Raw genomic sequence first — 23,235 nt, 5'->3', positions numbered from 1 at the left:
GCAGAGCCCCCTCCCCTGGCTGGAACTCTCTGGCTTACCGAAGGAGGATTCTTGGTGTGAAGGGCCGGGAAGAGCAGCGGGCTGGGCTTGTCCTCTGGAAGGTGGCTTGGGTGCGCTGCCCGGCAGGCCTCTGCCTTGTAGGGGTACACGAGGTGTGCAGGGGGTTGTCCGGTTTGATGTTGTCGAGAAGAAATCCGGGTGTGCGGCTTGGTTGGGGGTTGGGCAGGAGGGACGGGTTTCATGTGCGGAGGGGGATCTGCCTTTTCCAGCACGTTTCTCTGTGGTTTCCCTGAATTTTGGAGGTTCTGGGTGGTGTTCCCGAGAGGGTGCCCGATCTGAAAGTAAGGATACCGAAGGGCCTGGAATGACAGAGAAGGCTGCTTTAGGGAAAACGGGTGGCCAGGAAGGTGCCCCACCATCGGGATCACTGGGGTCTGTTTCCTGTGAAGGGTGTGCTATAATTTCTTCTCGAAAACATCAACAGCACTCCAGACTCACTGTGCTTGAGCCAGTGCTAACTCCAAGCGACCCTGCAGGGCAGAGTAAAACTGCTCCTTTGGGTTTCCGAGGTGGTCGCTCTTTATCGGAGCAGAAAACTTCATCTGTCTCCTGGCGAGCAGCGGGTGGGTTTGAACAACTGACCTTGTGGTCAGCGGTTCAACTAGTAACTCAATGTACCACTCAGCTCACTGTCATCGAAGCAGTGCTGACTCGTAGTAACTCTAGACGGCAGGGCAGAACTGCCCTTGGGTTTCCAAGACTGTATGTAACTCTTTCAGATGGTAGCCCACCTCTTACTCACCAGGCCCCCTTGGCTCCTCACTAGCGCTCACTGAGCTGGGTCTGTTCTGACTCATGGTAACCACATCTGTTACAGAGGAGAACTGTTTCGTAGTGTTTTCTTGGCTGTAACTTTGATGGCAGCAGACTGCTGTAAGTCTTCCATAGTACCACTGAGGAGGCCTAGTAGCATAATGGGTTATGCTTTGGGTCGCTAACTGCAAGGTCGGCAGTTTGAAACCACCAGTTGGTCCTCGGGAGAAAGATGAGGCTTCACTCTGGTGAAGAGCTACAGTCTTGAAAACCCACAGGGGCAGTTCCTCCATCCTAAAGGGTTGCTGTGAGTCGGAATCAACTCAGTGGCACCGAGTTTGGAATGTTTCGGACCATTGGGTGGGTCCAAACCTCCAACCATTAGGCCAGTAGTCAAGTGCAAACTATTTGTGCCACTCAGGGACCTTTCTTAGGCCAAACCAAATATAAATCACTGCCACGACAGATCGTGGCAGATTCTGCATTCCCGAAGGCACTGTATTTTACAATGGTCTCCAAAAACAGGCAGAGCTGCTTCTGCTTGTGTCCCCACATCGGGAGCCGGAGCACAGGAATTACATTTCAGTTTTCAAAGGCACGGGATTGTGTAAAGCTCAACTACTCTAACCTCACACAATACGTTTCAAATGATGTTTAAGTCTGTATACTACCATACCACCCATCAGTGGTATCTCACCCGCACTGCCAAATTAAGCGGTTCCCACGAGACTTACGGAAAACATTTAGAGCTTGGTATGAACCTCCTAAGCAATACATCAAGTAGGATAAAGGAGAAGAAAACCTGGCTAGCAGTTGGTCGTTTCTTGGGGTCCCACTGCAGCATGTCCCTCATGAGCTGAATGGCTTCGCTGCCAGCATTTGGAATCAGGCTCTTTAGATTATTGGGTATACACTGCGGCCAGCGGAAGCTCATAGCACTGGAAAGTTGGTAGCCCTCCGGCCAGTCGGTCTGAAAGAAGGGAAGAGAGAAGATCTCGCTCAGTCCACCGCTGGGCCAGGGGTTGACATCCTGGCACGTGGGCCGCATGGGCGAGGCAGTCCTTCTGCGACCGTGACACTGTGCAGCGAAACAGGCACGCACAAAGAGCCGGCCGAGGACACAGCAAAAGATTGGAAGGGGGCAGTGGAGACGACCGAGGGTTTACCATCAGCTTGACGCACTTCACACAGGAAAGCCTTCTCGTTGGGCTTTAGGGTTGAACCAATTTAGGTTTATTTCCTCAACTGTGTTCCACGAGACAGCGCTTCTTGGGAATTACTAATCGGTATGTTGGGGAGAAAAACAAATTTCCTTGTTTCTGGACCAATGCGTCTGTGAAGCCCTACATCTGACTGAATCCCCCTCCTAACAATTCAAAACATACGCAGCACACCACGGTTCGGAGACGTGCCGAAGGGTAGAAGTTGTCTCACCCAACCTTGCGTTCCCCAGTTTTTCCTGCGCCATGCCTCTGGGCGCTAAACGTTAGAGCGAACGAGGGAACATGCTGAGCAAGGGTTCCTTCTCGTGCTAACATTTTACTATTTTTACAAGATAGATCCTGATGCCATAGTTTCTCTCTCTCTCTCTCCCTCTTCAAGCAAAGTAGCTCTGTATAACAATTCCACTTACTCATTCACTTATTTATCGAGTGCTTGCTACGTACTTGGTGCTATTAAGTAATCAGAAAGAATCCAGTATCCCCCCAAAAAGATATTTATTGAAAAACAAAAATGATAGAGTAAAAATGTGACCGAGGCCACCACAGAGGTACAGGTACAGGCACCTGGGCGAGAGGGCCTCCATCAGGCCTCCAGGGGTCTTCTGGAGGAGGTGGTCGCCTGGCTAGGGCGCAGACGCATAGGAAAGTGGACTGTTGCCGATGAAGCTAGGTTAAAAGCTAGCACCCTATCGTTTGGTCTTCCTTATGACCCATTTAAGTTTGTTCTAGTTTTTGATGTTCCCTGCTTTCTTTTCTCATGAGATTTTCATCTGTTTTACTTTGCTATACCTGTTAATTTTTATTCATTTAAAAAATATGTTCTTCTGTATCTGAAATCCAGGATAGGTAAATCTATAGAGACAGTAACTGGATTAATAGCCCCTTGGGGTTATGGCAGGGGAGGTTGGGGGAAATGAGGAGCTAATAACAATGAGTAGAAGATCGAAGAAAATGTTCTAAAATGGACTGTGGTGATGTTTGTACAACTCTTCTTGATGGGCTTGAACTATTGAATCGTCTGATATGTGAATTATTTGCCAATAAAACTGCTGAGGGAAATGATTAATATATTTTTGGTGGGCATGCCAGCAAGGGTGCTAGCGTATAAACAAAGACAAATCCTTACAGCGCATGTGTTTAAGGTCAAGCAAACAGGTACACAGATAACTAAATGAACGACCCAGGACACACCACACACCAAGTAACATGAGCGTCTCAGGAGGAGCTCCTGAGATCCCACAAGGTTCAGGGCAGCTTCCTCCACGTGACAAGTGAGCTGAGTCTCAACTTAACGGGCTCAGGGCCTTCATACTGAGCTAAGGGGCAGACAGTCCAGGCAAAGGGGCAGCATGTGCCAGGGTACAGAGGCATAATAGGCAAGGCACACTGAAGAGAGAGCTCAGGGGAGCGGCAGGGGAGGAGGATAGAAAGAAAGGTAGGACAGGCACCTGGACCTGGGCCTCCCACGCCATGGTAAAGATTCCGGACTGTAGGTGGTGCATTGTAGTCGTTTCTTCTGAAGCGAGTGTTTCTTGAAGATTTACTAGGTACTCGGCATTGTGCTAGGCACAGGGAATAAGCGTCCTTGCCTTCCATGAGGGCACTCTACCCGAGGGGTGGGCAAGTAACTACCAAATATGGAAGCTCATACGGTAATGAGGGAGCCCTTGTGGTGCAGTGGTTACGTGCCTGAGTTACCTTGACAGCAGTGGGCAGAAGATACAGTGCTGGGCAGTACCACCAAAGAGAAAGAAGACGACCTAATGTGGGGAGGATGGATACAGAGTGCTAGATGGAGCCATGTGACAGGGAGGAGCCTGTGAGTGGCAAGTGAAGAGGAGGAGGCCAGAGAAACACTGAGATGGCCGAGGGCAGAGGACCTTGGGAGGGAAGTAGAACTGGGACACGTGAGAAACACTGACTCCAGGCAGAGGGCATCCGGAAAGAAGTAAGGACATGGAGACACTTGAGGACAAATAGCCAGGAGGTGTGCAGGTAGGAGCATGAAGGGTTTCCAAGGATAGAATCTTTATGGAAATAGACCGCCACATTTTTTTCTTTGCTAGTGAATTTGAACTCAGCAGTTAGCCTTGTAGTAAGCAGCCAAGAGCTTAACCACTGTGCCGCAAGAGGCCCCTCGGTGGGCATAAGAGAGGAGCGCTAAGGGAGCTGGGCGATGGGAAATCAACAGATATTTTTCTGAAGGGCTGACAGCAGCAGAGCTGTTTGTTTGGAGGATGACCTTGGCCTTAGACTGAAAGATAACGGGGGGGGGGGTGCCCCCCCCCGGTGTGTGTCATGGCCCAGGCTGTGATGCTGGCAGCGGGTCCTCATGGGAGAGATGTCATGCAAGGAGAGTCTCCAGGGTTTACAGACTAACTGCTTGGAGGAGGAAGAGGAGAGAAAAGAAGTGTGGAGCTCTGGGATTAGGATGAGAGAAATGAGCATTGGAGAAGGGGGCTGGTTTGGTGGTCCAAGGGACGCAGTCTTTCCAGATGCGCTGGAAAAGGGGTGAGGGCCAGAGGGTCAAGGGAAGCCTGACTGTGTGAATGAAGTGAGCGAGGGCTACAGGTGGCATTTCGGCGACTTCGGATTAGGTGTCACCGCTATCACCACGAGGCTTGGCAATGGAGGTGAGGTGATGCAAGGGACGGCAGCCATGGCCCTGACAGGACACAGCATCACACAGAGCAGAAGGAAGAAAAGAAGACAGCAGCGTCAGAGAGCATGAGTAGAGGAGACTTTCTGAAGCCAGATGGAAGGTTCTGGAACAGCGGTTCTCAACCTGTGGGTAGTGACCCCTTTAGGGGTGGAATGACCCTTTTAGAGGGGTTGCCTAATACATCCTGCACATCAGATAGTTACACTATGATTCATAACTAGCCAACTTACAGTGATGAGGTAGCAACGAAAATAATGTTATGGGTGGGAGTCACCACAACACGAGGGTCGTGGCATTAGGAAGGTTGAGAACCTCTGTTCTAGAACGAACAGCACCCGCAGTGCGTGAAGAGAGACAGCAGCGGAAGCAGCTGGCTTTGCCCCATGGCCTCGCTTCTTTCCTTGCTTCCACGTCATTACCTTTTTCGGCGTCCCCAACACTTGGCAAATTTTGAATATGGTGTCAATTTCACTGGCCCCAGGGAAGAGCGGCCTCAGAGTGTACACTTCCGCCATGATGCAGCCCACGGCCCAGATGTCAATGGGGGAGCTGTAGTTGGTAGACCTCAGGAGCACCTCTGGAGCCCGGTACCTGGGGGAGGGGACACAGGTTAGCTGCTGGTGACTGCTCCCACAGGCCAGAAATGAGATTAGGTCCAAGAGCCAAGTGTCAGTGTAAGCGTGTATGCATTCCTATTTTCTATCAATGCTACAAAACCCCACTTCTCTATTTCACACCATTTCCGTTTGAGCATCCTACCATGGGGCATTTCCGGTCAGCGTGTCTGAGAAACAAGCACACACACGGACAGGGCACAACTTGCTGAATTCAGGCGACTTTGTCACCACGGCAAAGTGCTTACTCCAAATTTCCTAGGGTCTGGCTATTTTTAAAAATAGCAATTTCCCACACAGGTTTATGGAGAATGTGACCCCTTGCACAAATCTTGCGAAAATGCCCCCAGAAAAGAACTATCTAAAAAATATTACTTATACGATGAAAAAAATCAATTCATGATAGCACAAGCTTGTAACCTTATAGAATTACCAACAATTCCATGTTTCAAACCTCTCTGCTTCTCCCACTGACAGGTCAGGATTTATGCCTCTAATATGAGCCTCCATGGAAAGGTGATCCTTTCCAAAGAAATGCAAGGAAAACCAGGAATCACCATCTGGTCGACACGTAGTCCGTGTATGGAGGCCTTGATCGGATCTCTCGGGCCAGTCCAAAGTCAGCAATTTTCACGAGTTCTGGTCCCATGCAGAGAAGGTTCTCAGGTTTTAGATCCCGATGGAAGAAGCCTGCAGAGACAGTGGAGAGGGAAGCCACAGGCAAGCTTACTTCTGCATCACTCTCTGTAGCTAGATCATTTTATACCAACAGTTGTGTTAAATGTCAGCTGACCCAACACAGAGGCTATGTATAATTTCCCCACAGAGAATGAAGAGTCCTTTGGGTCACTCAATGGTCGGCTTTCACTCCCTTGGATGGCCTCCAAATGTAAAAATCATTCACAATTTGACCTTTGTCCTTTTTCCCACCCCAAAACAAGAACTTCTAAAACATGATTAGTCAATAGCTACTAAGGTTCCTTATGTATGACCAAATACTTCCTTGGATTGGGTCTCTTGGTTTAAGGTTTAAAGCCATGGTTTCCTAGGTCAACCCAGTTAATTGGCCTAATGCTGTGTCTAGTGCTGCTAGTCTACCTCAGATAATGCGGAGGATCGTGTTCATTGTAGTGTGCTATTAATATCAGTTTTGCAAAGAGTGGATCCCAATGAGCACATTTGGGGAGCGATTAGTAGCCATCAATGAAGACCTACACAGTGCCCTCAAAACCTCTCTGCTGACAGTGCCCAAATCTCTGCCCTTCTCTCAACCAATGCCTCTCGTAGGGTATCTTGTGCCCCCATCAACATGTCCAACACCTTTCTCACCTCTCCCAGGCCATCTCTTTTTCCTGAGTCTTTACCTGGTACTACTTGCTAGTCACCTTGGCTCCACCTTTCCCCAGCCAGCCATGGGATTTGGTTGCATTTTCCATCAAAGTATTGCAATTCTGCTCCTTTCTGCTCTTTCTCAATACTCTCACCCAATTGCCTATCTCAGCATCCCCATTTCCCAAGAGGTCTTCCTTCCATCAGCCTCTCTCCCTTCCCGCTCTTCCTGATCAGCCAAACAATGTCTTTCCCTCGTCATTCTCCCATCCTTGCCTTGAAAATGACTTTTTCTTTTTTTTTTTTATGGTTTTGCTCTTTTTTTTTTTCTACTCTTTTTTTTTCTCCCCGCGGATATGTTTATTTCTAATATATCATCAGGATATGTATCGTGTGTTCCAATCAGGTAAGCTCCCCTTTCCCCAAAGCTTATTACGCTTACTTCCATTACTGGTGTCTCCTAGCTCCTTCTTGTTCTCATCCATCTCAGGATCTGTTTCCAGTTTCTTCTCCTCCAGGAAAGTCACTCTAACGGGCTCCTGCCTTCACTCCTTCTTTCCAGCAAGGAAGGAGCATGGGGGCCTTCTCCAGGGCTGGCTCTGGGTCCGGCGTTGTAGGTTCAGAAGCAACCCAAGTGGACCTGGCTCTCTCCCTCATGGACCTTCTAGGGCCTCCCCTCTGAACTTGATGGGACTCTATTCTACCATTTTCATGGTCACCTTCTCTCGCTGATTGGGTGGGATCACTTTCAGGGTAGAGAACACACTTAGGGTGCATTGGAAGTTTAGCACAGTGGCAAGCACGTGGTAATCTCAAAAGGCAACTGAGTGAACAAAGGACTTGAAGGGTCTAGCCTCTTAAACTGTGAGCAAATAAACTTCTGCTTGTTAAAGCCACCCACTTATGGTATTTTTGTGATGGCAGCACTAGATAACTAAGACTGTATGAATATAGGTATCAGTGTACACATCTTTGTTTATATGTATGCTGTACATATATACGTGTGTATGTGAAAACTTCCATATATCTATTTCATTGTTTTGTTCTGTGTGTGTGTGCACATGTAGATAGAGATATAACCAGGAAGCAGATATGGTTGAGTTGACACTGATTCTTGGCAAGCCCACATGTGCCAGAGTAGAACTAGGCTCTACAGGTGTTTCACTGGCTGGCTTTTCTGGGAGTAGATTGCCAGGCCTTTCCTCTGAGGCATTTCTGGGTGGACTGGAACTACTAACCTTTTAGTTAGCAACCGAGTGAGTTAACTGTTTGCATCACTCAGAGACTCCAGATATAGACAAATAGATAGATATAGATATGTATGCCTTACACATACCAATTTCTTACATCTATCATGGAACAAGTTAATAGTAGTATACTGTATCTACATTGTACCAAGAACCAAAATGGAGGCTGTTAATTCAACAAAAGCAAACAGTAATTCATTTATTAGTCAAGAATGGCATTTAAGATGACTTGAAAGACTGATACTGTCAATTTTGGATGTTTCATTAGCAACCTAATTAAATAAAGATTACCAACACCCACGAGAGTGGGTGGCATCTGCTGTAACACTTGGTAAGACTGAGTCATTGTGTTGGGACCTTCTGTTCTTCAGCGCTTCCTGCTGCTCCCAGAAGGCTCAATTGTGTGCTCTCCACCCAGAACTGGCTTAAGAATGTCTGAAGAGATACACTGTGAGAGCGACCTTTTGTCAGTGCATCTACAAAGACTCCCACGAGCCTTGTAAATATGTGAAGGGTGACACCCTGGTCTCTTTTCTAGAAACTCCAAGTATTAAACACATTCCAGCAGAGAAAAAAATGTCAAACACCATTTCCTTACTGAACAGATGGGAAAACGGAGCTAAATTGCGGTGGTGGTGGTGGTGGAGGATGAATTACTCACACGCCTCTACCAAGAGATGGGTCAGAGCCGAGGTCCGGTCAAGCTCTGCCCTTTCCCTCACCATCTGCATCGCTACATCTTGATTCGTCCCGACTCCAGTGTATCGCGGCTTCTCTCTGCAGGTGCCCTTGTTCTCCTGTGTTGTTGCTGCTACCTGTTGTTGAGCTGGGTTGAGTTGATGCTTACTAATGGCCATCTGTAGAAGGGGTCTTCTGGTTGTCATTGTAATTCGAGCAGACTGCCAGGCCTTTTCTTCCACTGATCTTAAGGCTAGATGTGGAAAGCAGTTTGTACCACATAGGGACTTGTTCCTCCTCTAACCCCAAACTCATGACCATCAAATTGACTCGGACCCACAGTAACCCTTCACAGTGTGTCCAAGACTATAAATCTTTGTGGAAGCAAAATAGTCTCAACTTCCTCCTGAGGGGTGGCTGCTGGGCTTGAACTGCCGATCTGATTATCAGCCCAGCGCCTAACACTGGGTTAACACAGCGCCTAACACAGCGCCTAACACCAGAGTTCCTTTATTCTTCCTCTAGCTAGATTAACTCTTGTTTCCATAGTTATGTGGCACTGCCTTTCTAACCAGGCATTTGTTTTTCAGCCCCCATCTCTAACACCTACCTCAACACACTCAAGCTTTCTTCCTCCTATCAGACAAACAGAAGTAGCATTCCTGTACTCCTGCTTCCACCCTGGGTTCATATCCCTGTAAACACCAATCACCTCTTCCCACCAGCCCAATTTTATCCTTTCCCTCAGTGCAATCCCTTCTGTACATCTACAAGCTTCTTTCATTCTGGTGAGAGGAGGAGAAGGACAATTCTGGTTTCCCAGGTGTCCCTCTCAGTAGCTTCCCTTTCCTGTAGATCATATTTCTGTCAGAGTGAAAATGCTAGAAGAAAATTAATTGCAGAGTCTTAAAAAGACTGCTGAAACCTGTGTCTGTCAGTTGACATATGCCGGAACTGTCCCACTGTCTCCAGTGAGCAGCTTTTGTAAGTAGGAGTCCTCTATGAAGGCCTGTGGCTATCTATCCCTCTGCCCTTTCTATGACTGAACAATAGCAGTTCACTGCCATGACCCTCCCACCACTGATCTGTCAGTCTGTCATATTGTGGTGGCTTGTGTGTTGCTGTGATGCCGGAAGCTATGCCACTGGTATTTCAAACACCATCAGGGTCACCCAAACTGAACTGGTTTCAGGAGAGCTTCCAGAATAAGAACTGACCACAAAGAAGGAGTGGGTTGGCCACTTCAGTGGAATTAGCTGCTGAGAACCTTAAGGACAGCACTGAAACATTGTCAGGTACTGATGGCCTAATGAGCAGAAGCAGAACTTTGCCAGAGACAGTGCCAGAGGACGGCCCCTCAGCTTAGAAGGCACTCTAACACCAGATGACTGAGGCGAGCCGCCTTCTCACAGCAGAGTCGACCACAGTGACAGGAATGGAGCAAAGCCTGTGGGCGGAAAGCCTTCAGGCCTTTCATCTGCTGACCGGGGCATGGCTCAAACAAGGAGAAACAACTGCAGAAAACCTCCTAATAATTGGAACTAGGAATGTACGAAGTATGAATCTAGGAGAACTGGAAGTTGTCGCAAATGAAATGGGACACATAAAGATCGTTATCTTGGGTGTTAGTGAGCTGAAAGGGACTGGTATTGACCATTTTGAATCAGAGAATCATGAGGTTTACTATACTGGGGGCGAAACAATCAAGAGGAATGGGATTGCATTCATCATCCAAAAGGCCATTTTGATATCTATTTTGATGTGTAATGCTATCTGTGACAGGGCTGTATCTGTTTCCAAGGAAATCCAGTCAATACAACTATTATTCAAATTTATGCACCTTTCACTAAAGCTAGTAATGCAGAAATTGAAGAATTCTATCAATGTCTTCCATGTGAAATTGAGCAAACATGCAATCAGATGTATTGATGATTATTGGTGATTAGAATACAAAAGTTGGAAACAAAAAGAAAGAAACAGCCATCAGAAATATGGGTTTGGTGATAGAAATGAAGCTGGAGAACATAGGATAGAATTTTGCAAGATCAATGACTTGTTCGTAGCGAATATCCTTTTTCAACCACACAGACGGTGGCTATACACCTGGACTTCTCCAGATGGAATACATAGAAGTCAAACTGACTACATCTATGAGAGGAGACAATAGAGAAACTCACTATCAGCAGCTAAAATGAGGCCAGAGGCTGCTTAAGGAACAGACCATCAATTGCTCATGTGTAAGCTCAGGCTGAAGCTGAAGAAAATTAAGACAAGTCCACCAGAGCCAAAATGCAACCTTGAGTGTACGCCATGTGAACTTGGAGACCGTCTCGAGAACAGATTTGACTCATTGAACGCTATTGACAGAAGACCTGATGAGCTATGGGAGGACTTCAAGAACATCGATTGTGAAGAAAGCAAAACGTCATTAATAAGATAGGAAAGAAAGAAAAGTTCCAAGTGGTTGTCAGAAGAGAGTGAAGAAGAAAGCCCCGGTGATCTACCTCTGAGCGACCACAGTCATTGACAGCCATTCAGCCCCGCCCCACCCTGAGATGCACTGCGTCACCCCGACACAGAATAGGCTAGGCGGAAACTGCTTTGATTTGGTTTTGATATAAGCACTGAACAAAGCAGGGACAGAAAGAGATTTCCTTAAGCTCATAGAGAGGACCTATGAGACATTAAGAAATAGGCACAGGATCTAAATAGCTCTGTCTCTAAAAAGAATCGACAAACTTATCAATCAGCCCATAAAAAAGCCCTCAACATTATTATTTTTTTAATAAACAAGAGTTTATAACAAAAATCAGAAATAATAGTACATGGTTAAGGTTACATTAGCAAAATGTGTACACTGACACTTTCAGTGAAATAACAACAAAAACAGACAGCCTTGATAATCTGGGATGGTCTGTGGCTCATTACTTTTGTTGAGAGTCTTTTTCTCATTTTGTTTTGTTTTTTACCAATACTTTTATTGGGATATAATTTATATATCACACACTTCCAAATTCAGTTGTATTGAAAAGAAGTCGCATATATATCACCACATTCATTTGCAGTGTACCCTCCTCTCTCCCGTATTCATTAATTGATCAACGAGTCCCCTCAACCTCTCCACCACCTCAGGAATGCCCAATAAGCTATTCAACATTATTAATCATCAAAGATATGCAAAACAAACCCACAGTGAGACATGACTTCACACTAACAAAGATGGCTACATAAAAAGACAGATAATAACAAGTGTTGGCAAGGATCTACCTACAACCCCCTCCCTGGGGGATGGACAACAGGAAAGTGGGTGCAGGGAGACATCAGACAGTGTAAGACATGAAAAAATAATAACAATTTATAAATTGTCAAGGGTTCGTGAGGGTGGGATGTGGGGAGGGTGGGGTGCGGGGAATGAGGAGCTGATACCAAGGGTTCAAGCAGAAAGTAAATGTTTTGAGAATGATGAGGGCGACAAATGTCCAAATGTGCTTGACACAATGGATGGATATATGGATTGTGATAAGAGATCTGTGAGCCTCCAATAAAATGATTTTTTTTTTAAAATAACAAGTGATGGCGAGGATGTGGAGAAATAGGAATGCTCATATACTGCTGGTGGGAATGTAAAGTTATTTAGCCATTTTGTAAAACCATGTGGCAGACTCTTCAAAGGTTAGACATAGCTATATCATATAACCTAATGACTCTACTCCCAAGAATATTACAGTGCATGTCCACACAACAACTTATACACAAATATTCTTAACATCACATTCATAACACTCCCAAAGAGGAAACCACCCAAATGACCATCAACCAACAAGTGAAAACGCAAAAATAATGTATAGTCATACTGTCATTTGAATGTTATTTGACAATAAAAAGAAATGCAATACATGCTACAACATGGATGAACCAGGTCACCGAAGACCTAACAGGGCATGATTTCAGTCATGTGACAAGTCCAGAGGAGGTGCATCTGTAGAGGCTGAACAAAGATGACAGGCTGTTGATGACGGGAGGACTAAGGAAAGATGCGGAGGAACTGCTAACGGGGATGGAGTTCCTTTGTGTGGTGATGGAAATGTTTTAGAGTTGATTGTGCTGACAGTGGTACAATTCAGTGACTACAGGGGAAACTGTTGGGTTATGTGCTTTAAAGGTGTGAATTGTATGGTTTGTGAATTCGATCTCATGTTGTTAAAAAATGTCACGCAAGAACAAAAAGAGGGACTCAGAAACTTGCTCTTAATTGTAGAGAAGTTAAGGAAAAGGAAAGGAATGATGAAGTCAAAGAGCTGAAGAGAAAACTTCAAAGGGCTGCTTGAGAAGACCAAGTGAATTATCATAAAATGTGCAAAGGCCTAGAGCTAGATAACCACAAAGGAAAACACACCCCGCGAAACTTAAACTGAAAAAGGAAAACCCTCAATAAAAAGTCAAGACTTATTAACAACCTGCAACATGCAGATGGCAGTCTTGCTTGCAGTGTTTGCTAATGAAGATCAAGGATGGCCGCCTTCAGTACAGATTGCAAGTCAGTGTAAAGAAGACCAAAGTCCTCACAACTGGACTGTGATAAATGGAGAAAAGATTATTGAAGTTGTCAAGGATGTGGGCTTTTTGGATTCACAATCAGAGCTCATGGAAGTAGCAGTCAGAGATCAAAGGACACATTGCATTGGGTAGACCTGCAGCATGAGACCTTTTTAGAGTGTTGAAAGCAAGGATGTTATTTTGGGGAAGACGGTGCATCTGGCTCAAGCCGTAGTATTTTCAATGGCCTCATATGCATGTAAAAGTTGGACATCGAATAAGGGAGACCAAAGAAGAATTGTTGCATTTGAATGATGGTGCTGCCGAAGAATACTGAAAGTACTAAGGACTGCGCCCCCCACGCCCCTGAAAGAAATCAGTCTTAGATGAAGTACAGTCAGAATGCTTCTTACAGGCAAGGATGGAGCAATTATTGCATAACATGTACTTTGGACATGTCACCAGAGAGACTCCCTAGGGAAGGACACCAGGCTGGGCAAAGTGGAGGGACAGCAAGAAAGAGGAAAGGTCTTAACAAGATGGATCGACACAGTCACTACAAACCATGGGCTCCAACGCGAGAACAAGTGGGAGGACAGCGCAGGGCTGCCCAGTGCTTCGCTCTGCGGTGCACAGGGCTGCTATGAATTAGAACGGTTCGATGGCCTCTAACAACATCACGAGCCTTCTGCTCAAGAGTGCTATGCCTTGTTAGTCGGACATCTCTCTACTCACCTAGGACAACAGAGGAAGAGGGCAGTGTCTTACTTATCTCGTGCTGCCACAACCAAAATACCACAAATGGATGATTTCAACAAACACAAGTTTCTTTTCTCAAAGTTTAGGAGGCTGGAAGTCTCAATTGAAATCACTGGCTCGACAAGGATTTTACCCCATGTACATTTTGGAGAGAAGTCTGTGTCTCTTCAACTTTTGCATGCGCCTCGCATCCATTTTACCCCTTCTCTCCCCTGCTAGCTTGTTTAGTTTCTTATATCTCAAATGAGGTTGATTTAAGACAAAGGGCACATCAGCCCTGCCTTATGAACATAACAAACACAACCCACTCCCAAATGGGATTACAGTGAACCCTCGTTTATCGCGGTTAATCAGTTCTAGACCCTACCGTGATAAATGAAATTCCGCGAAGTAGGATTCCTTATTTGTAAATCAAATATTTTCGTAGTTAGAGCATAGAGGACATGAAAAAACACCCTTTAGTCACCATTACACTCGTATTACCCAATTTATTAAACGAAAAAGGGAAAATACAGTAAAACATTTTGGACATTACAATTATCATTTTTTATTATATTATTTATGGCATCAAGCGTGTACAGTATGAGCCAATCAGTGGCAGTAATGACAGAGCATGCGCTGTTACGCAAAAACCGCGATAGAAAAAAAAAACAAAAAAACCGCGATAGAGTGAAGCCGCGGAAGTCGAAGCTCGAAGTGGCAAGGGTTCACTGTATAGCCACAGAGGTTAGGATTCACAACCCATGTCCATAAATATGTGTCAGTAATAAAAGAGTCAGGAATAGGAGGATCTGGAATGAGTGGCTAATCGTCTCCATGAAGCAACTGCCTCCCTCGCCGTGGAGACCAGAAGAACTGGATGGTGCCGCAACATCACTACTGAATGTTTGATAATAGATTCCGTAGAAGCACCTCGATTGACAGAAGGGCGAAAACAGAACCAACGTTCAGGGGATCACACACTCCAGACTTTCAGGAGCCATGGAGGGCGGGTGAACCACGGAAATGATTGCCCCGAGATTCTCTTTACATCCGGAAAAAAATCTCCCTTGGACTCTTCTGCAAAGCAAACAGTCATTTGACTAAACTATAAAAGCTAAGTAATTTAGCTAACCTAGCAGAGGGCACCTACCTTGAGCATTGAGTTCCGTCAAGGTCGATCAATAGGGGAACAGATTGACATCAGCAACTCAAGCGATTCACTAGTGAGGTTACGAGAATGGAGAAGGAACGACCAGAAAGGAAGCGCGAATGTGTGCTGACAGTCAGATCCCCTCGCCGTCTTTAGTTGGCTACTGAGCCGTCTGCCTAGGCCATACCCAGTCACACCCCTGTGGGAAACTTCCCTGCCCTGGCTCAAGCTAGGCTCTATCAAGAAGATAATTAAGCTTGCACGTCAGTTTCCTGGGGTAACATTCAAAAATGTCCAGTGGCAGCAATGCCCATGAAATGACAGGACCTTCCTCCCCGAGGAAGAGCCATGGACATACACGGGTTACACACTGGGCTGTCTAACCACGAGGCCAGCCACGAGAACGCACCCACCCAAAACAGAAAGGTTAGGCCACTCGTGGAACGCAGTCAGTGCCACTGAACCGCCAGTGTAGGCGCAATTGAATTGGCGCATGTTTCTCTGTGTAGATTCTCAGTAACAGCAAAAAAAACACAAAGTATAAGACTCTTGGGCAACGTATTATTTTGACAGCTCTATTTTAAACAAAACATTCCTGCTTACCTTTGAGAGGCAATGCAGCATCATGGTTAAGTTTGCGGATACACCGGGTTGTTTGATTTCAAATCCCGAGTCTGATACGCACTGACTGGAAGATCGCCTAACCTCTCTATGCCTTGGTTTCCTCGTCCATAAAATGGGGACAGACTACAGCTCCCTCATGGGGCTGCTTTGCAGGGTTGGAGCATTGTACGCGCTCGGCATTACCTGCAGCACGCTTCTTATTTTACCCCCCAACACCTAGGCTGACGTGGTTCCTTTGTTTCCTTTTTTGGCAAGTCAGAATTAAGTCTCACAAAGCAGTACCGTGCCCGGCTGACTCAAGGTGTTGCTAGAACACGGATCTGATTCTTGGGTCTGTGTTCTGCTGGTGAGCGCACTGCTGCCCCAGACAATGAGCCCGTGTCTCCACCGAGCTTCTCATTCACAAAGGAACCCTTATAGCCGGGCCTTCTAGAGATCTCCCCATAGCAAAGTGCTGTGACCATAAGAACTCTCCTGTTTAAAACGGCTGGGCTTCCGGAAGGCAGGGCCAGCCCTTCCATTTAATTTCAAGACCCAGCATGCCAGATGAATAACAGAGGTTTGTGGGTTTTTTGTTCTTTCATCCTGGCAGAAAATGTGTTGTGCTTACTTTTTCATGCACGGCCCCCAGGCAAGGAAAACATCAAGCCACAAAGGAGGCTTTCTCCCCTCCGCCGAATTCTGTGAATGATGAACACGAAGTAACATGTGCAAACACCAGAGAATACTGAAGCACTGTGGAGCTACGCAGCGCGCCTCCCTGCTGAGGAAGTCGGGGCTTGACAGCTATTACTGACTTGAAACGCACGGTGTTTTCTTCTCCAGCAGGTCACGGGTATGACTGTGTTACGGAACAAAGACAACGAGCGATACAGAGCGAGGCAAAGGGCACCGGCAAGGTCATCAGCAGCAAGGCCGTGGTGGACGCAGAAGCAGGGAACCACCCCATGGGGTAAAGCATCATCTTCCCAGCCACTTAGGGCATCTTTTCCTGACCTCCGTGGGTAAGCGTGACCCAGAAATTTGCAAGGGTGGGTCAAGGTTGTAATGCCCAGCTTGCATGCATGGTTTAATTCCTGTAAAGTACATCTGCTTTGGCATTGCTCAACCAGAGGCACGTTTCAATTCCCTGTAGGTGCAAAGGCACTCTCTGACATGAACTACGGCCATAGCAACTACCTGCAGAGCTCTGCTGCCCTCTCGGAGGACCAGAGTCCCCAGGGGCAGAGCGCACCTTCTCACAGTGAGAACGAGCAACCTGAGAGGAGCCTGCAGCTCACAAGACAATCCGTGAGATGCTTTAGGCGTTTTCTCCAAGGCAGGAGAGAAAGAGTAATACGGAGCTGCCTGTGCATGTAACCCAAGTCAGCTCAATGACCTGGCTGTGGTTCCCGCAAATTGTTAATCAAGGGCATGGTCAAGACCTATAAAATGAGTACCCAGCCCCTCTCCCCACCTCCCCCCAATGATTCCTGCCATTTTGGTCACCTCTTAGTCTCGTGTTTTCTTTGAAAAGCCTGGGAAAAGGGCAGGAAGTCTGAGTTCATCTGCGCCACCTCACTGCAGGAGGCCCCTGGTGGGTCTTTAAGCCCCTCTGAGCCGCAGCACCCTCTTCTTTCAAATGAACAGACAGCACCCCTTCGATCGGGAAAGCTGTCAGGGAATAAATCAAGTAGCTGATGAAATGTTAGTAAGCTCACATGAGAACTGACAACTGAACAGTCGGGGAAAAGAATGGACAAGAGTCTCTGTGAATGGCCATAACCTTATAAATCCACGGTCACTGAGTCCATTCCAGCTCAGAGAGACCCGATAGGTCGGGGTGAAGTGTCCCTTTGGTTTCCAAGGCCATAAACCTCTATGGGAACAGTCTCAGCTTTCTCCCGCCGAGCAGTTGACCTTGCAGCTAATAGCTCCATAACCAAGCCTGCCCTTGCTCTGCTTCCACACACAATCCTAGTGGGTAAGACATGGGAGGGAGGTGGAGAGTTCAGCTTGTAAGAACTGAATGGGCACAGTGGTACCCAGATATGAAATTATTGGACATAAAAATAGATGCGTGTGTACATGAAGGGGGATGAGTGGAAATGTGTATGCATGCATGTATAGGGGGTGCATGCACATTTGGGTACATACACATGTGTACGTGCATATGAAAATACATGGAAGTGCATGTGTGTGCACGCATGTGTACATTTGTGCATGTGGTGGTGTGTATACCACATTTGCTAAGCATCTGGCAAGATTCATGAGGAGGATAATCACATACACACACACACATAAGAAAGAGAGGGAAAACAGAAGAACGTTGACTTTCTTTCAGGTCAACTAGCAAACTAAAAGAGCCTTAATTACTGACACACTGATGGGCTGCTTTTTGAAAATGTGCTGGTTGAAAATCGCTCTTTGGAGAAAACCTTTGATTTTATATCATTTCTTTTCTGGAGCTCTTAAATCGAATAAGTCACCCTCTTCTTTGTCTCTAAGAAGCTCTACCAGACATTTTTAACGTTTGACACATTCACGCCGCCCTTGATGAATTCTTGGGAGTCAAGTCGAAGGTATATGGCATTCGATCAATCTCAGTGGAATCAGAGATACTTTTGATAGAACTGGCTCACAATTCAACTCCACCTTACATGTTACTCACTGATCACTCCACACGGGCCACGGCTGCTCGGGCCATGCACGGAGAGCCAGTGCTTGGGCCGCATTTAGTCTTGAACCGAAAGCAGTGGTAGAGGTGCTGAAAAGCAGCCTGGGAACCACCCCAGAAGTGCTAGGCCCGGGCTGCAGGACCGAGTTCCCGGTCAAGGTCTTCTCCAGTCACTGCCAATTTGCGTCAAATCTGGACAGACTACGCTGACAGGGAGCTTCAACCTGGCCTTGCTAATGGGTAATGGACTCATTTGTTGGTGCATCTACAATGGTGGCAGCAGCATCCTGAGAGTTGGTGTGTGTTTGTGTGTGTGTGTGTGTGCGTGCGCGCGTGCGCGTGCGTGCGTGCGTGTGTGTGTGTGTGTGTGTGTGTGAAAGGATTTCTGCGGTATAAAATCAACTGCTTCAGATAAGTGCTCACAGCACACGGAATCCAGGTCAGATAAACCCCTCAGGAACAGAGTTGGTAGGAGCGCTACCAAGAGGGAAGGAAGGGGGAACTGATCATGATGATCGGCATAATCCCCCCACCCCGCCCCATCCCCAGGACGATGAACAACAGAAATGTGGGTGAAGGGAGACAGCGGTCGGTATAAAATATGAAAATAATAATAATTTACAATTTATCAAGGGATCACGAGGGTGGGAGGTGGGGAGGGAAACAGGAAGAGCTGAGACTAAGGGCTCAAATAGAAAAGTAAATGTTTAGAAAATGATGATGGCAGCATATGTACAAATAAGCTTGATATAATGGATGTATGGAATGCTATAAGAGCTGTAAGAGCCTCCAATAAAAGATTTTTTAAAAAATCAAGTTATGATAAAATAATAATTTATAAATTATCAAGGGTTCATGAGAGAGGGGGGAGTGGGGAGGAAGGGGGAAAAACAAAAAGAAAAATGAGGAGCTGATTCCAAGAGCCCAAGCGGAAAGCAAATGTTTTGAGAATGATGAGAGCAACAAATGTATAAGTGTGCTTTACACAGTTGATGTACGTATGGATTGTGATAAGAGTTGTATGAGCCCCCAATAAAATGATTTAAAAGAAAAAAAATCAACGGTTGCACCCATCTGTCTCTAGAGACCTCAAGGGACATCCTGAAGCGACTCCCGGCGCTACTCGTGGATTTGTTCATTCTGGGGGCTCTGTGTTCACAAGATGGAAATCCACCCCAGCAGGGCCCGGCACACAGCTAGTAAAAAGACCAGCAGTGCTCCAGGCACTGGCTAGAGAATACAACCACAATGGCCTCTGAAAACTCAGCTGAGAAAAACGACTTCCTGAAGGGTATATAGCCCCCGGCCCCTGTGGATTCTCTAAATCTCTCCCACAACTAACCAGACCACCATCCCTAGGGCGAATCCCACCAGGCCCCAGTAGAACCATTCTCTCTGACCAGGGGAAGTCAGTGGCCTACACTGAGAGAGATCATCCAACCACTTGAGGTAGCCGCCGTGTTTGCAATGTAGCCGTGCTACAGACTGCTCCCTGCACGAGGGTCCATGGAAGAAAACCTCTCTCTGGGCTGGGGATCAGGAGTTCCTCTCCTGCCCCAGGCAACGAGCTGTTTTCACCTGGAGGGACCTTTGCATGTTGCCATTGGTCATGCTCCGTACTTGGCACTGGCTGACAGCAAGCTCAGAATCAAACTCGTGGCCTGCTTCTTGTGTTTAAATAACTCGTTGGGGGGAGAACTTTAAGTATTAACCTTGACCTTGTCTTGATCACGGTTTATTTTTCCTCTGCTGTTGTTGCCTTTCCTTTTCCTTTGTGCATTTAGAATTTTTATTTTCCCGTGTTGCATAAATCCTATCAAGCCACTTTTAAACCCTTCTGCAAGAAGAAGAAGTAGAAGCATATTACAGAAATGAGAAGCCATCGGGCTGGTGAAACAGCACCCGAGGAGATTCTTTGAATTCTAACCTTTGCTTTTTCACTAATATGTCACCCAACTCAAACTTACTGCCATCAAGTCGATTCTGACTCAGAGCAACCTTCTAGGACAGGGTGGAATCATCCCTGTGGGTGTTCAAGGCTGTAGTAGCAACGTTCTCCTGCAGAGAAGCTGGGGTTTTGAACTGATGACCAATGTGTAATTCACTACACCACCAGAGCTTCTGATATCACCTAATCAGCACTCATTCTTAGACCTAAATATAACGAGGCTGATGTTAACATCCGACAAATAAAAACATGCAGATAATGAGGGAAATTCAGAAATCAAGTTCCAGAAGAGGTCACCTCCCAGGGTCCAATGTTGGCCTTTGAACTCTTCCGTGGACTCTGGGAGTCCGTCAGTCACAAAAGATAGTGCTACTTCACTTATCTGCTACTTCATGCCAACGCATCACTGTCATTCAAAAGAAGGACAACCCAAATTGCCTACCATGTTTGTGAACAAATGCGAGTCCCTGCAATATCTGGTACATGATATTCCTGATAGCAGACTCAGGGAACAGCTTATTTCTGTATGGGAAAGAGAAAAAAAACATTACAAATCTGGAGTTATGTATGAAAAAAATCCACTATTTTTCATTCTTTTGATTATTTGGCATAAGAAAACATACACATATAGGCTAATTTTTTACTTGATCCTTTGGTAGTAAAGAGCAAAGAAAAAACCCTAATCATTGATCCTTACGAGAGCTGCTTTACAAACACTAAACACCTCCAGTATGTTACAAAGAATAGATGATGCACTTGATAGTATCAACGATAAGTATCATGCCACATATCATGTCTGAATCTACACATCTCCTCTTTCATGAGACAAATTGATATCAGTAAAGTTTATTGTGCCAACCTGGCCGATAATCACATGTGGGGTTACTTGAAGGGCAGAGGGATAAATGGATCGGTGATCCTCGCCTTTTGAGTTCTCGGGTCACTTACTTTCTAATGATCACACCAGGGTGCAGCTGCCTTAGCCAGTTCCCTGCTTCAGCTGGCAAGGCTCATTTCCTGCAAGACATCTCTGAGGAGAACCCACATGGATCTACCCCGATGCAGCCCTGGGTGCTGGAGCAGCCATGTGGAGACCCCTGCCAGCGCTGAGATGCTTACCCGCTCACTGACTCGGCTTTCCTCCTGCAGTCGGTGGCGTCATTGCGTGTGTTTTGTGAGATGGAGGAGGACTTTGTGGATTGGTGTCGGACATATGGGCTAATGTTGGACTTGTGGGCTTGGCAGCACTGGGTTGGGATGTTTTCTTGATGTGCACTTACCCTTTATATAAAACCCTTTCCTATACATATGAGTTTCTGTGGATTTGTTTCTCTACTGTACCCAGACTAACACGAGTATAACTTAAAACTTTTCAAAACATCTGAATGGGGAGAATTTGAAGCCTTTCAGATAAAGGCATTAGGAAACGTAGTAGACAATGGCATTCTTCGCTGGCTTGGGTAAACCACACAGCTTCATCGGTGTTATTGACAATGAAGGTAAGATTGGTTCTCTGAAATCACCCAGGGACATGTTATGAATGACACTTGACACCAAGAACATGTGCCCAGACGCCTTTATACATGGTTCACTTTTAAAGTTCAGAAGTACCATACCTCGTAAATTTATTAGTCTCTTCCTCCAAAGAGGCTAGCCCTCAAGCGTGGTGGTAATTGAGAAACTGAAATATATGTTAGAGTTTTCCATGGTGAGCTCAGGAGGAAAGCAGCTGTGCACCCCCTTGATACGTCCACCCCTTTTGTCCACACGTGCTTGTTTGAATGCGGGGCTGCAGTGTGTTAAATCTCGGAGCTTCTTTGTGTAAACAGCCCATTAAAACATAAATGTGGCTGGCTTAAAACGAGACAGAAACCAGTAAGAGACAGAACTTGACCAGGGAGCCTTGTTTTTTCCAGGTCTTGCAAGTTTTTATTTCTATTGCGGTCACCTTTCTATTACTTGTTTTAACTGATAATATTTGAGTTGTCCCTCTCTGACAGATTTCCACTTTCCACAGGTATGATTGCTAGAGGAAGGTGGGTCGGACTCCTGATCCAAGAGGCAACTTCCCAGGACAAAGCCTAAGTAGCAAGACCATTGGATGGCAAGACAAATAAGCATCCTTGAGTGTAATATTTATTTCTAAGATCACGTCCACCCTGTACCTTTCTTTGATGAGCTGATAAAGGTTTTCCTTCATGTACTCGAAGATAAAATAAAGGTGATCATTTTCCCTGATAACTTCTTTCAATTTGACAACATTGGCATGGTTGAGCTTCTTTAAAGACTGAAATGACAAGGGAGAAAGGGAGCCAGAGAAAATCGTTATTGAACAAGTCATCGCATACAGCTTAGGTAGAGAACCCTGGTTTTGGAATCACAGAAAGGCTGCCTCCCTATGTCACAATTCGTATTTTATGGACAAACTTAAGAGACAGCGTTTCTCAGAAATCAGTGGAAAACTGACCAGACAGCAAGTCCATCAGCATAACCTGGCATTTCCTGGCTGCTCCAACACCAGGTGATGCACCAGGGAGCTATTTTTGCCCTGGCCCCTCCCAGTGGTGGAATTCCTGCTATGGCAGTGGCCAGAGGGAAGCCAATGAGTGAGCGGAGGCTTGCATTTCCTGCCATGGGAGAAAGGGCTTCTTTGGGCTGAGATCACCAGTGAACAGCCTGCAGACATTTTCCTCTGGACATTGTCCCAACTGACAGACTGATGAGTCTCTCAACTTCTGACTTCTGCTTTGTCTCATGTGCATCCGTAACCCGGCGCCCTCACAAAGCGCCTTTTAATGGGACGGGAGGGACTCAAAGAGAAGTCCCACTGCAAGGACCCTGAGATGAGAGTGATCTCTCCGCTTCTAAGGAGGGCAAAGACAAGAGAGTCAGGCAGGGGCGAGGGACCAGAAGGGGGATCTGAACAGTGATGCATGACCTTTGGTTACTCATCCCTCCTTGCTCAAACGAAGACAGCCTCTTCTTGAGGAACATGCAAAGGGGGTGGGTGCGGG

At 46.3% G+C, this 23,235-nt stretch overlaps 1 protein-coding gene across 1 annotated transcript in view; it reads right to left on the bottom strand.

Moving 5' to 3' along the window:
• Positions 1-23,235, bottom strand: part of CILK1 (ciliogenesis associated kinase 1) — a 62,247-nt gene that overhangs the window by 15,561 nt on the left and 23,451 nt on the right. Inside the window, exons 4-9 of the mRNA XM_004696353.4 lie at positions 22,387-22,508; positions 20,664-20,743; positions 5,870-6,002; positions 5,118-5,289; positions 1,616-1,783; positions 39-359 (exon numbers count right to left, since the gene is read on the bottom strand). Of these exons, the coding sequence (XP_004696410.1) occupies positions 39-359; positions 1,616-1,783; positions 5,118-5,289; positions 5,870-6,002; positions 20,664-20,743; positions 22,387-22,508 (996 nt within the window). The remainder of the gene's footprint in view (positions 1-38; positions 360-1,615; positions 1,784-5,117; positions 5,290-5,869; positions 6,003-20,663; positions 20,744-22,386; positions 22,509-23,235) is intronic.

The sequence above is a fragment of the Echinops telfairi genome, unplaced genomic scaffold (assembly GCF_000313985.2).
Source record: "Echinops telfairi isolate 266 unplaced genomic scaffold, ASM31398v2 ScPeMD7_3533;HRSCAF=4204_1, whole genome shotgun sequence".
NCBI classification, from domain to species: Eukaryota; Metazoa; Chordata; class Mammalia; order Afrosoricida; family Tenrecidae; genus Echinops; species Echinops telfairi.
This window is presented reverse-complemented; position numbering and strand designations above follow the sequence as displayed.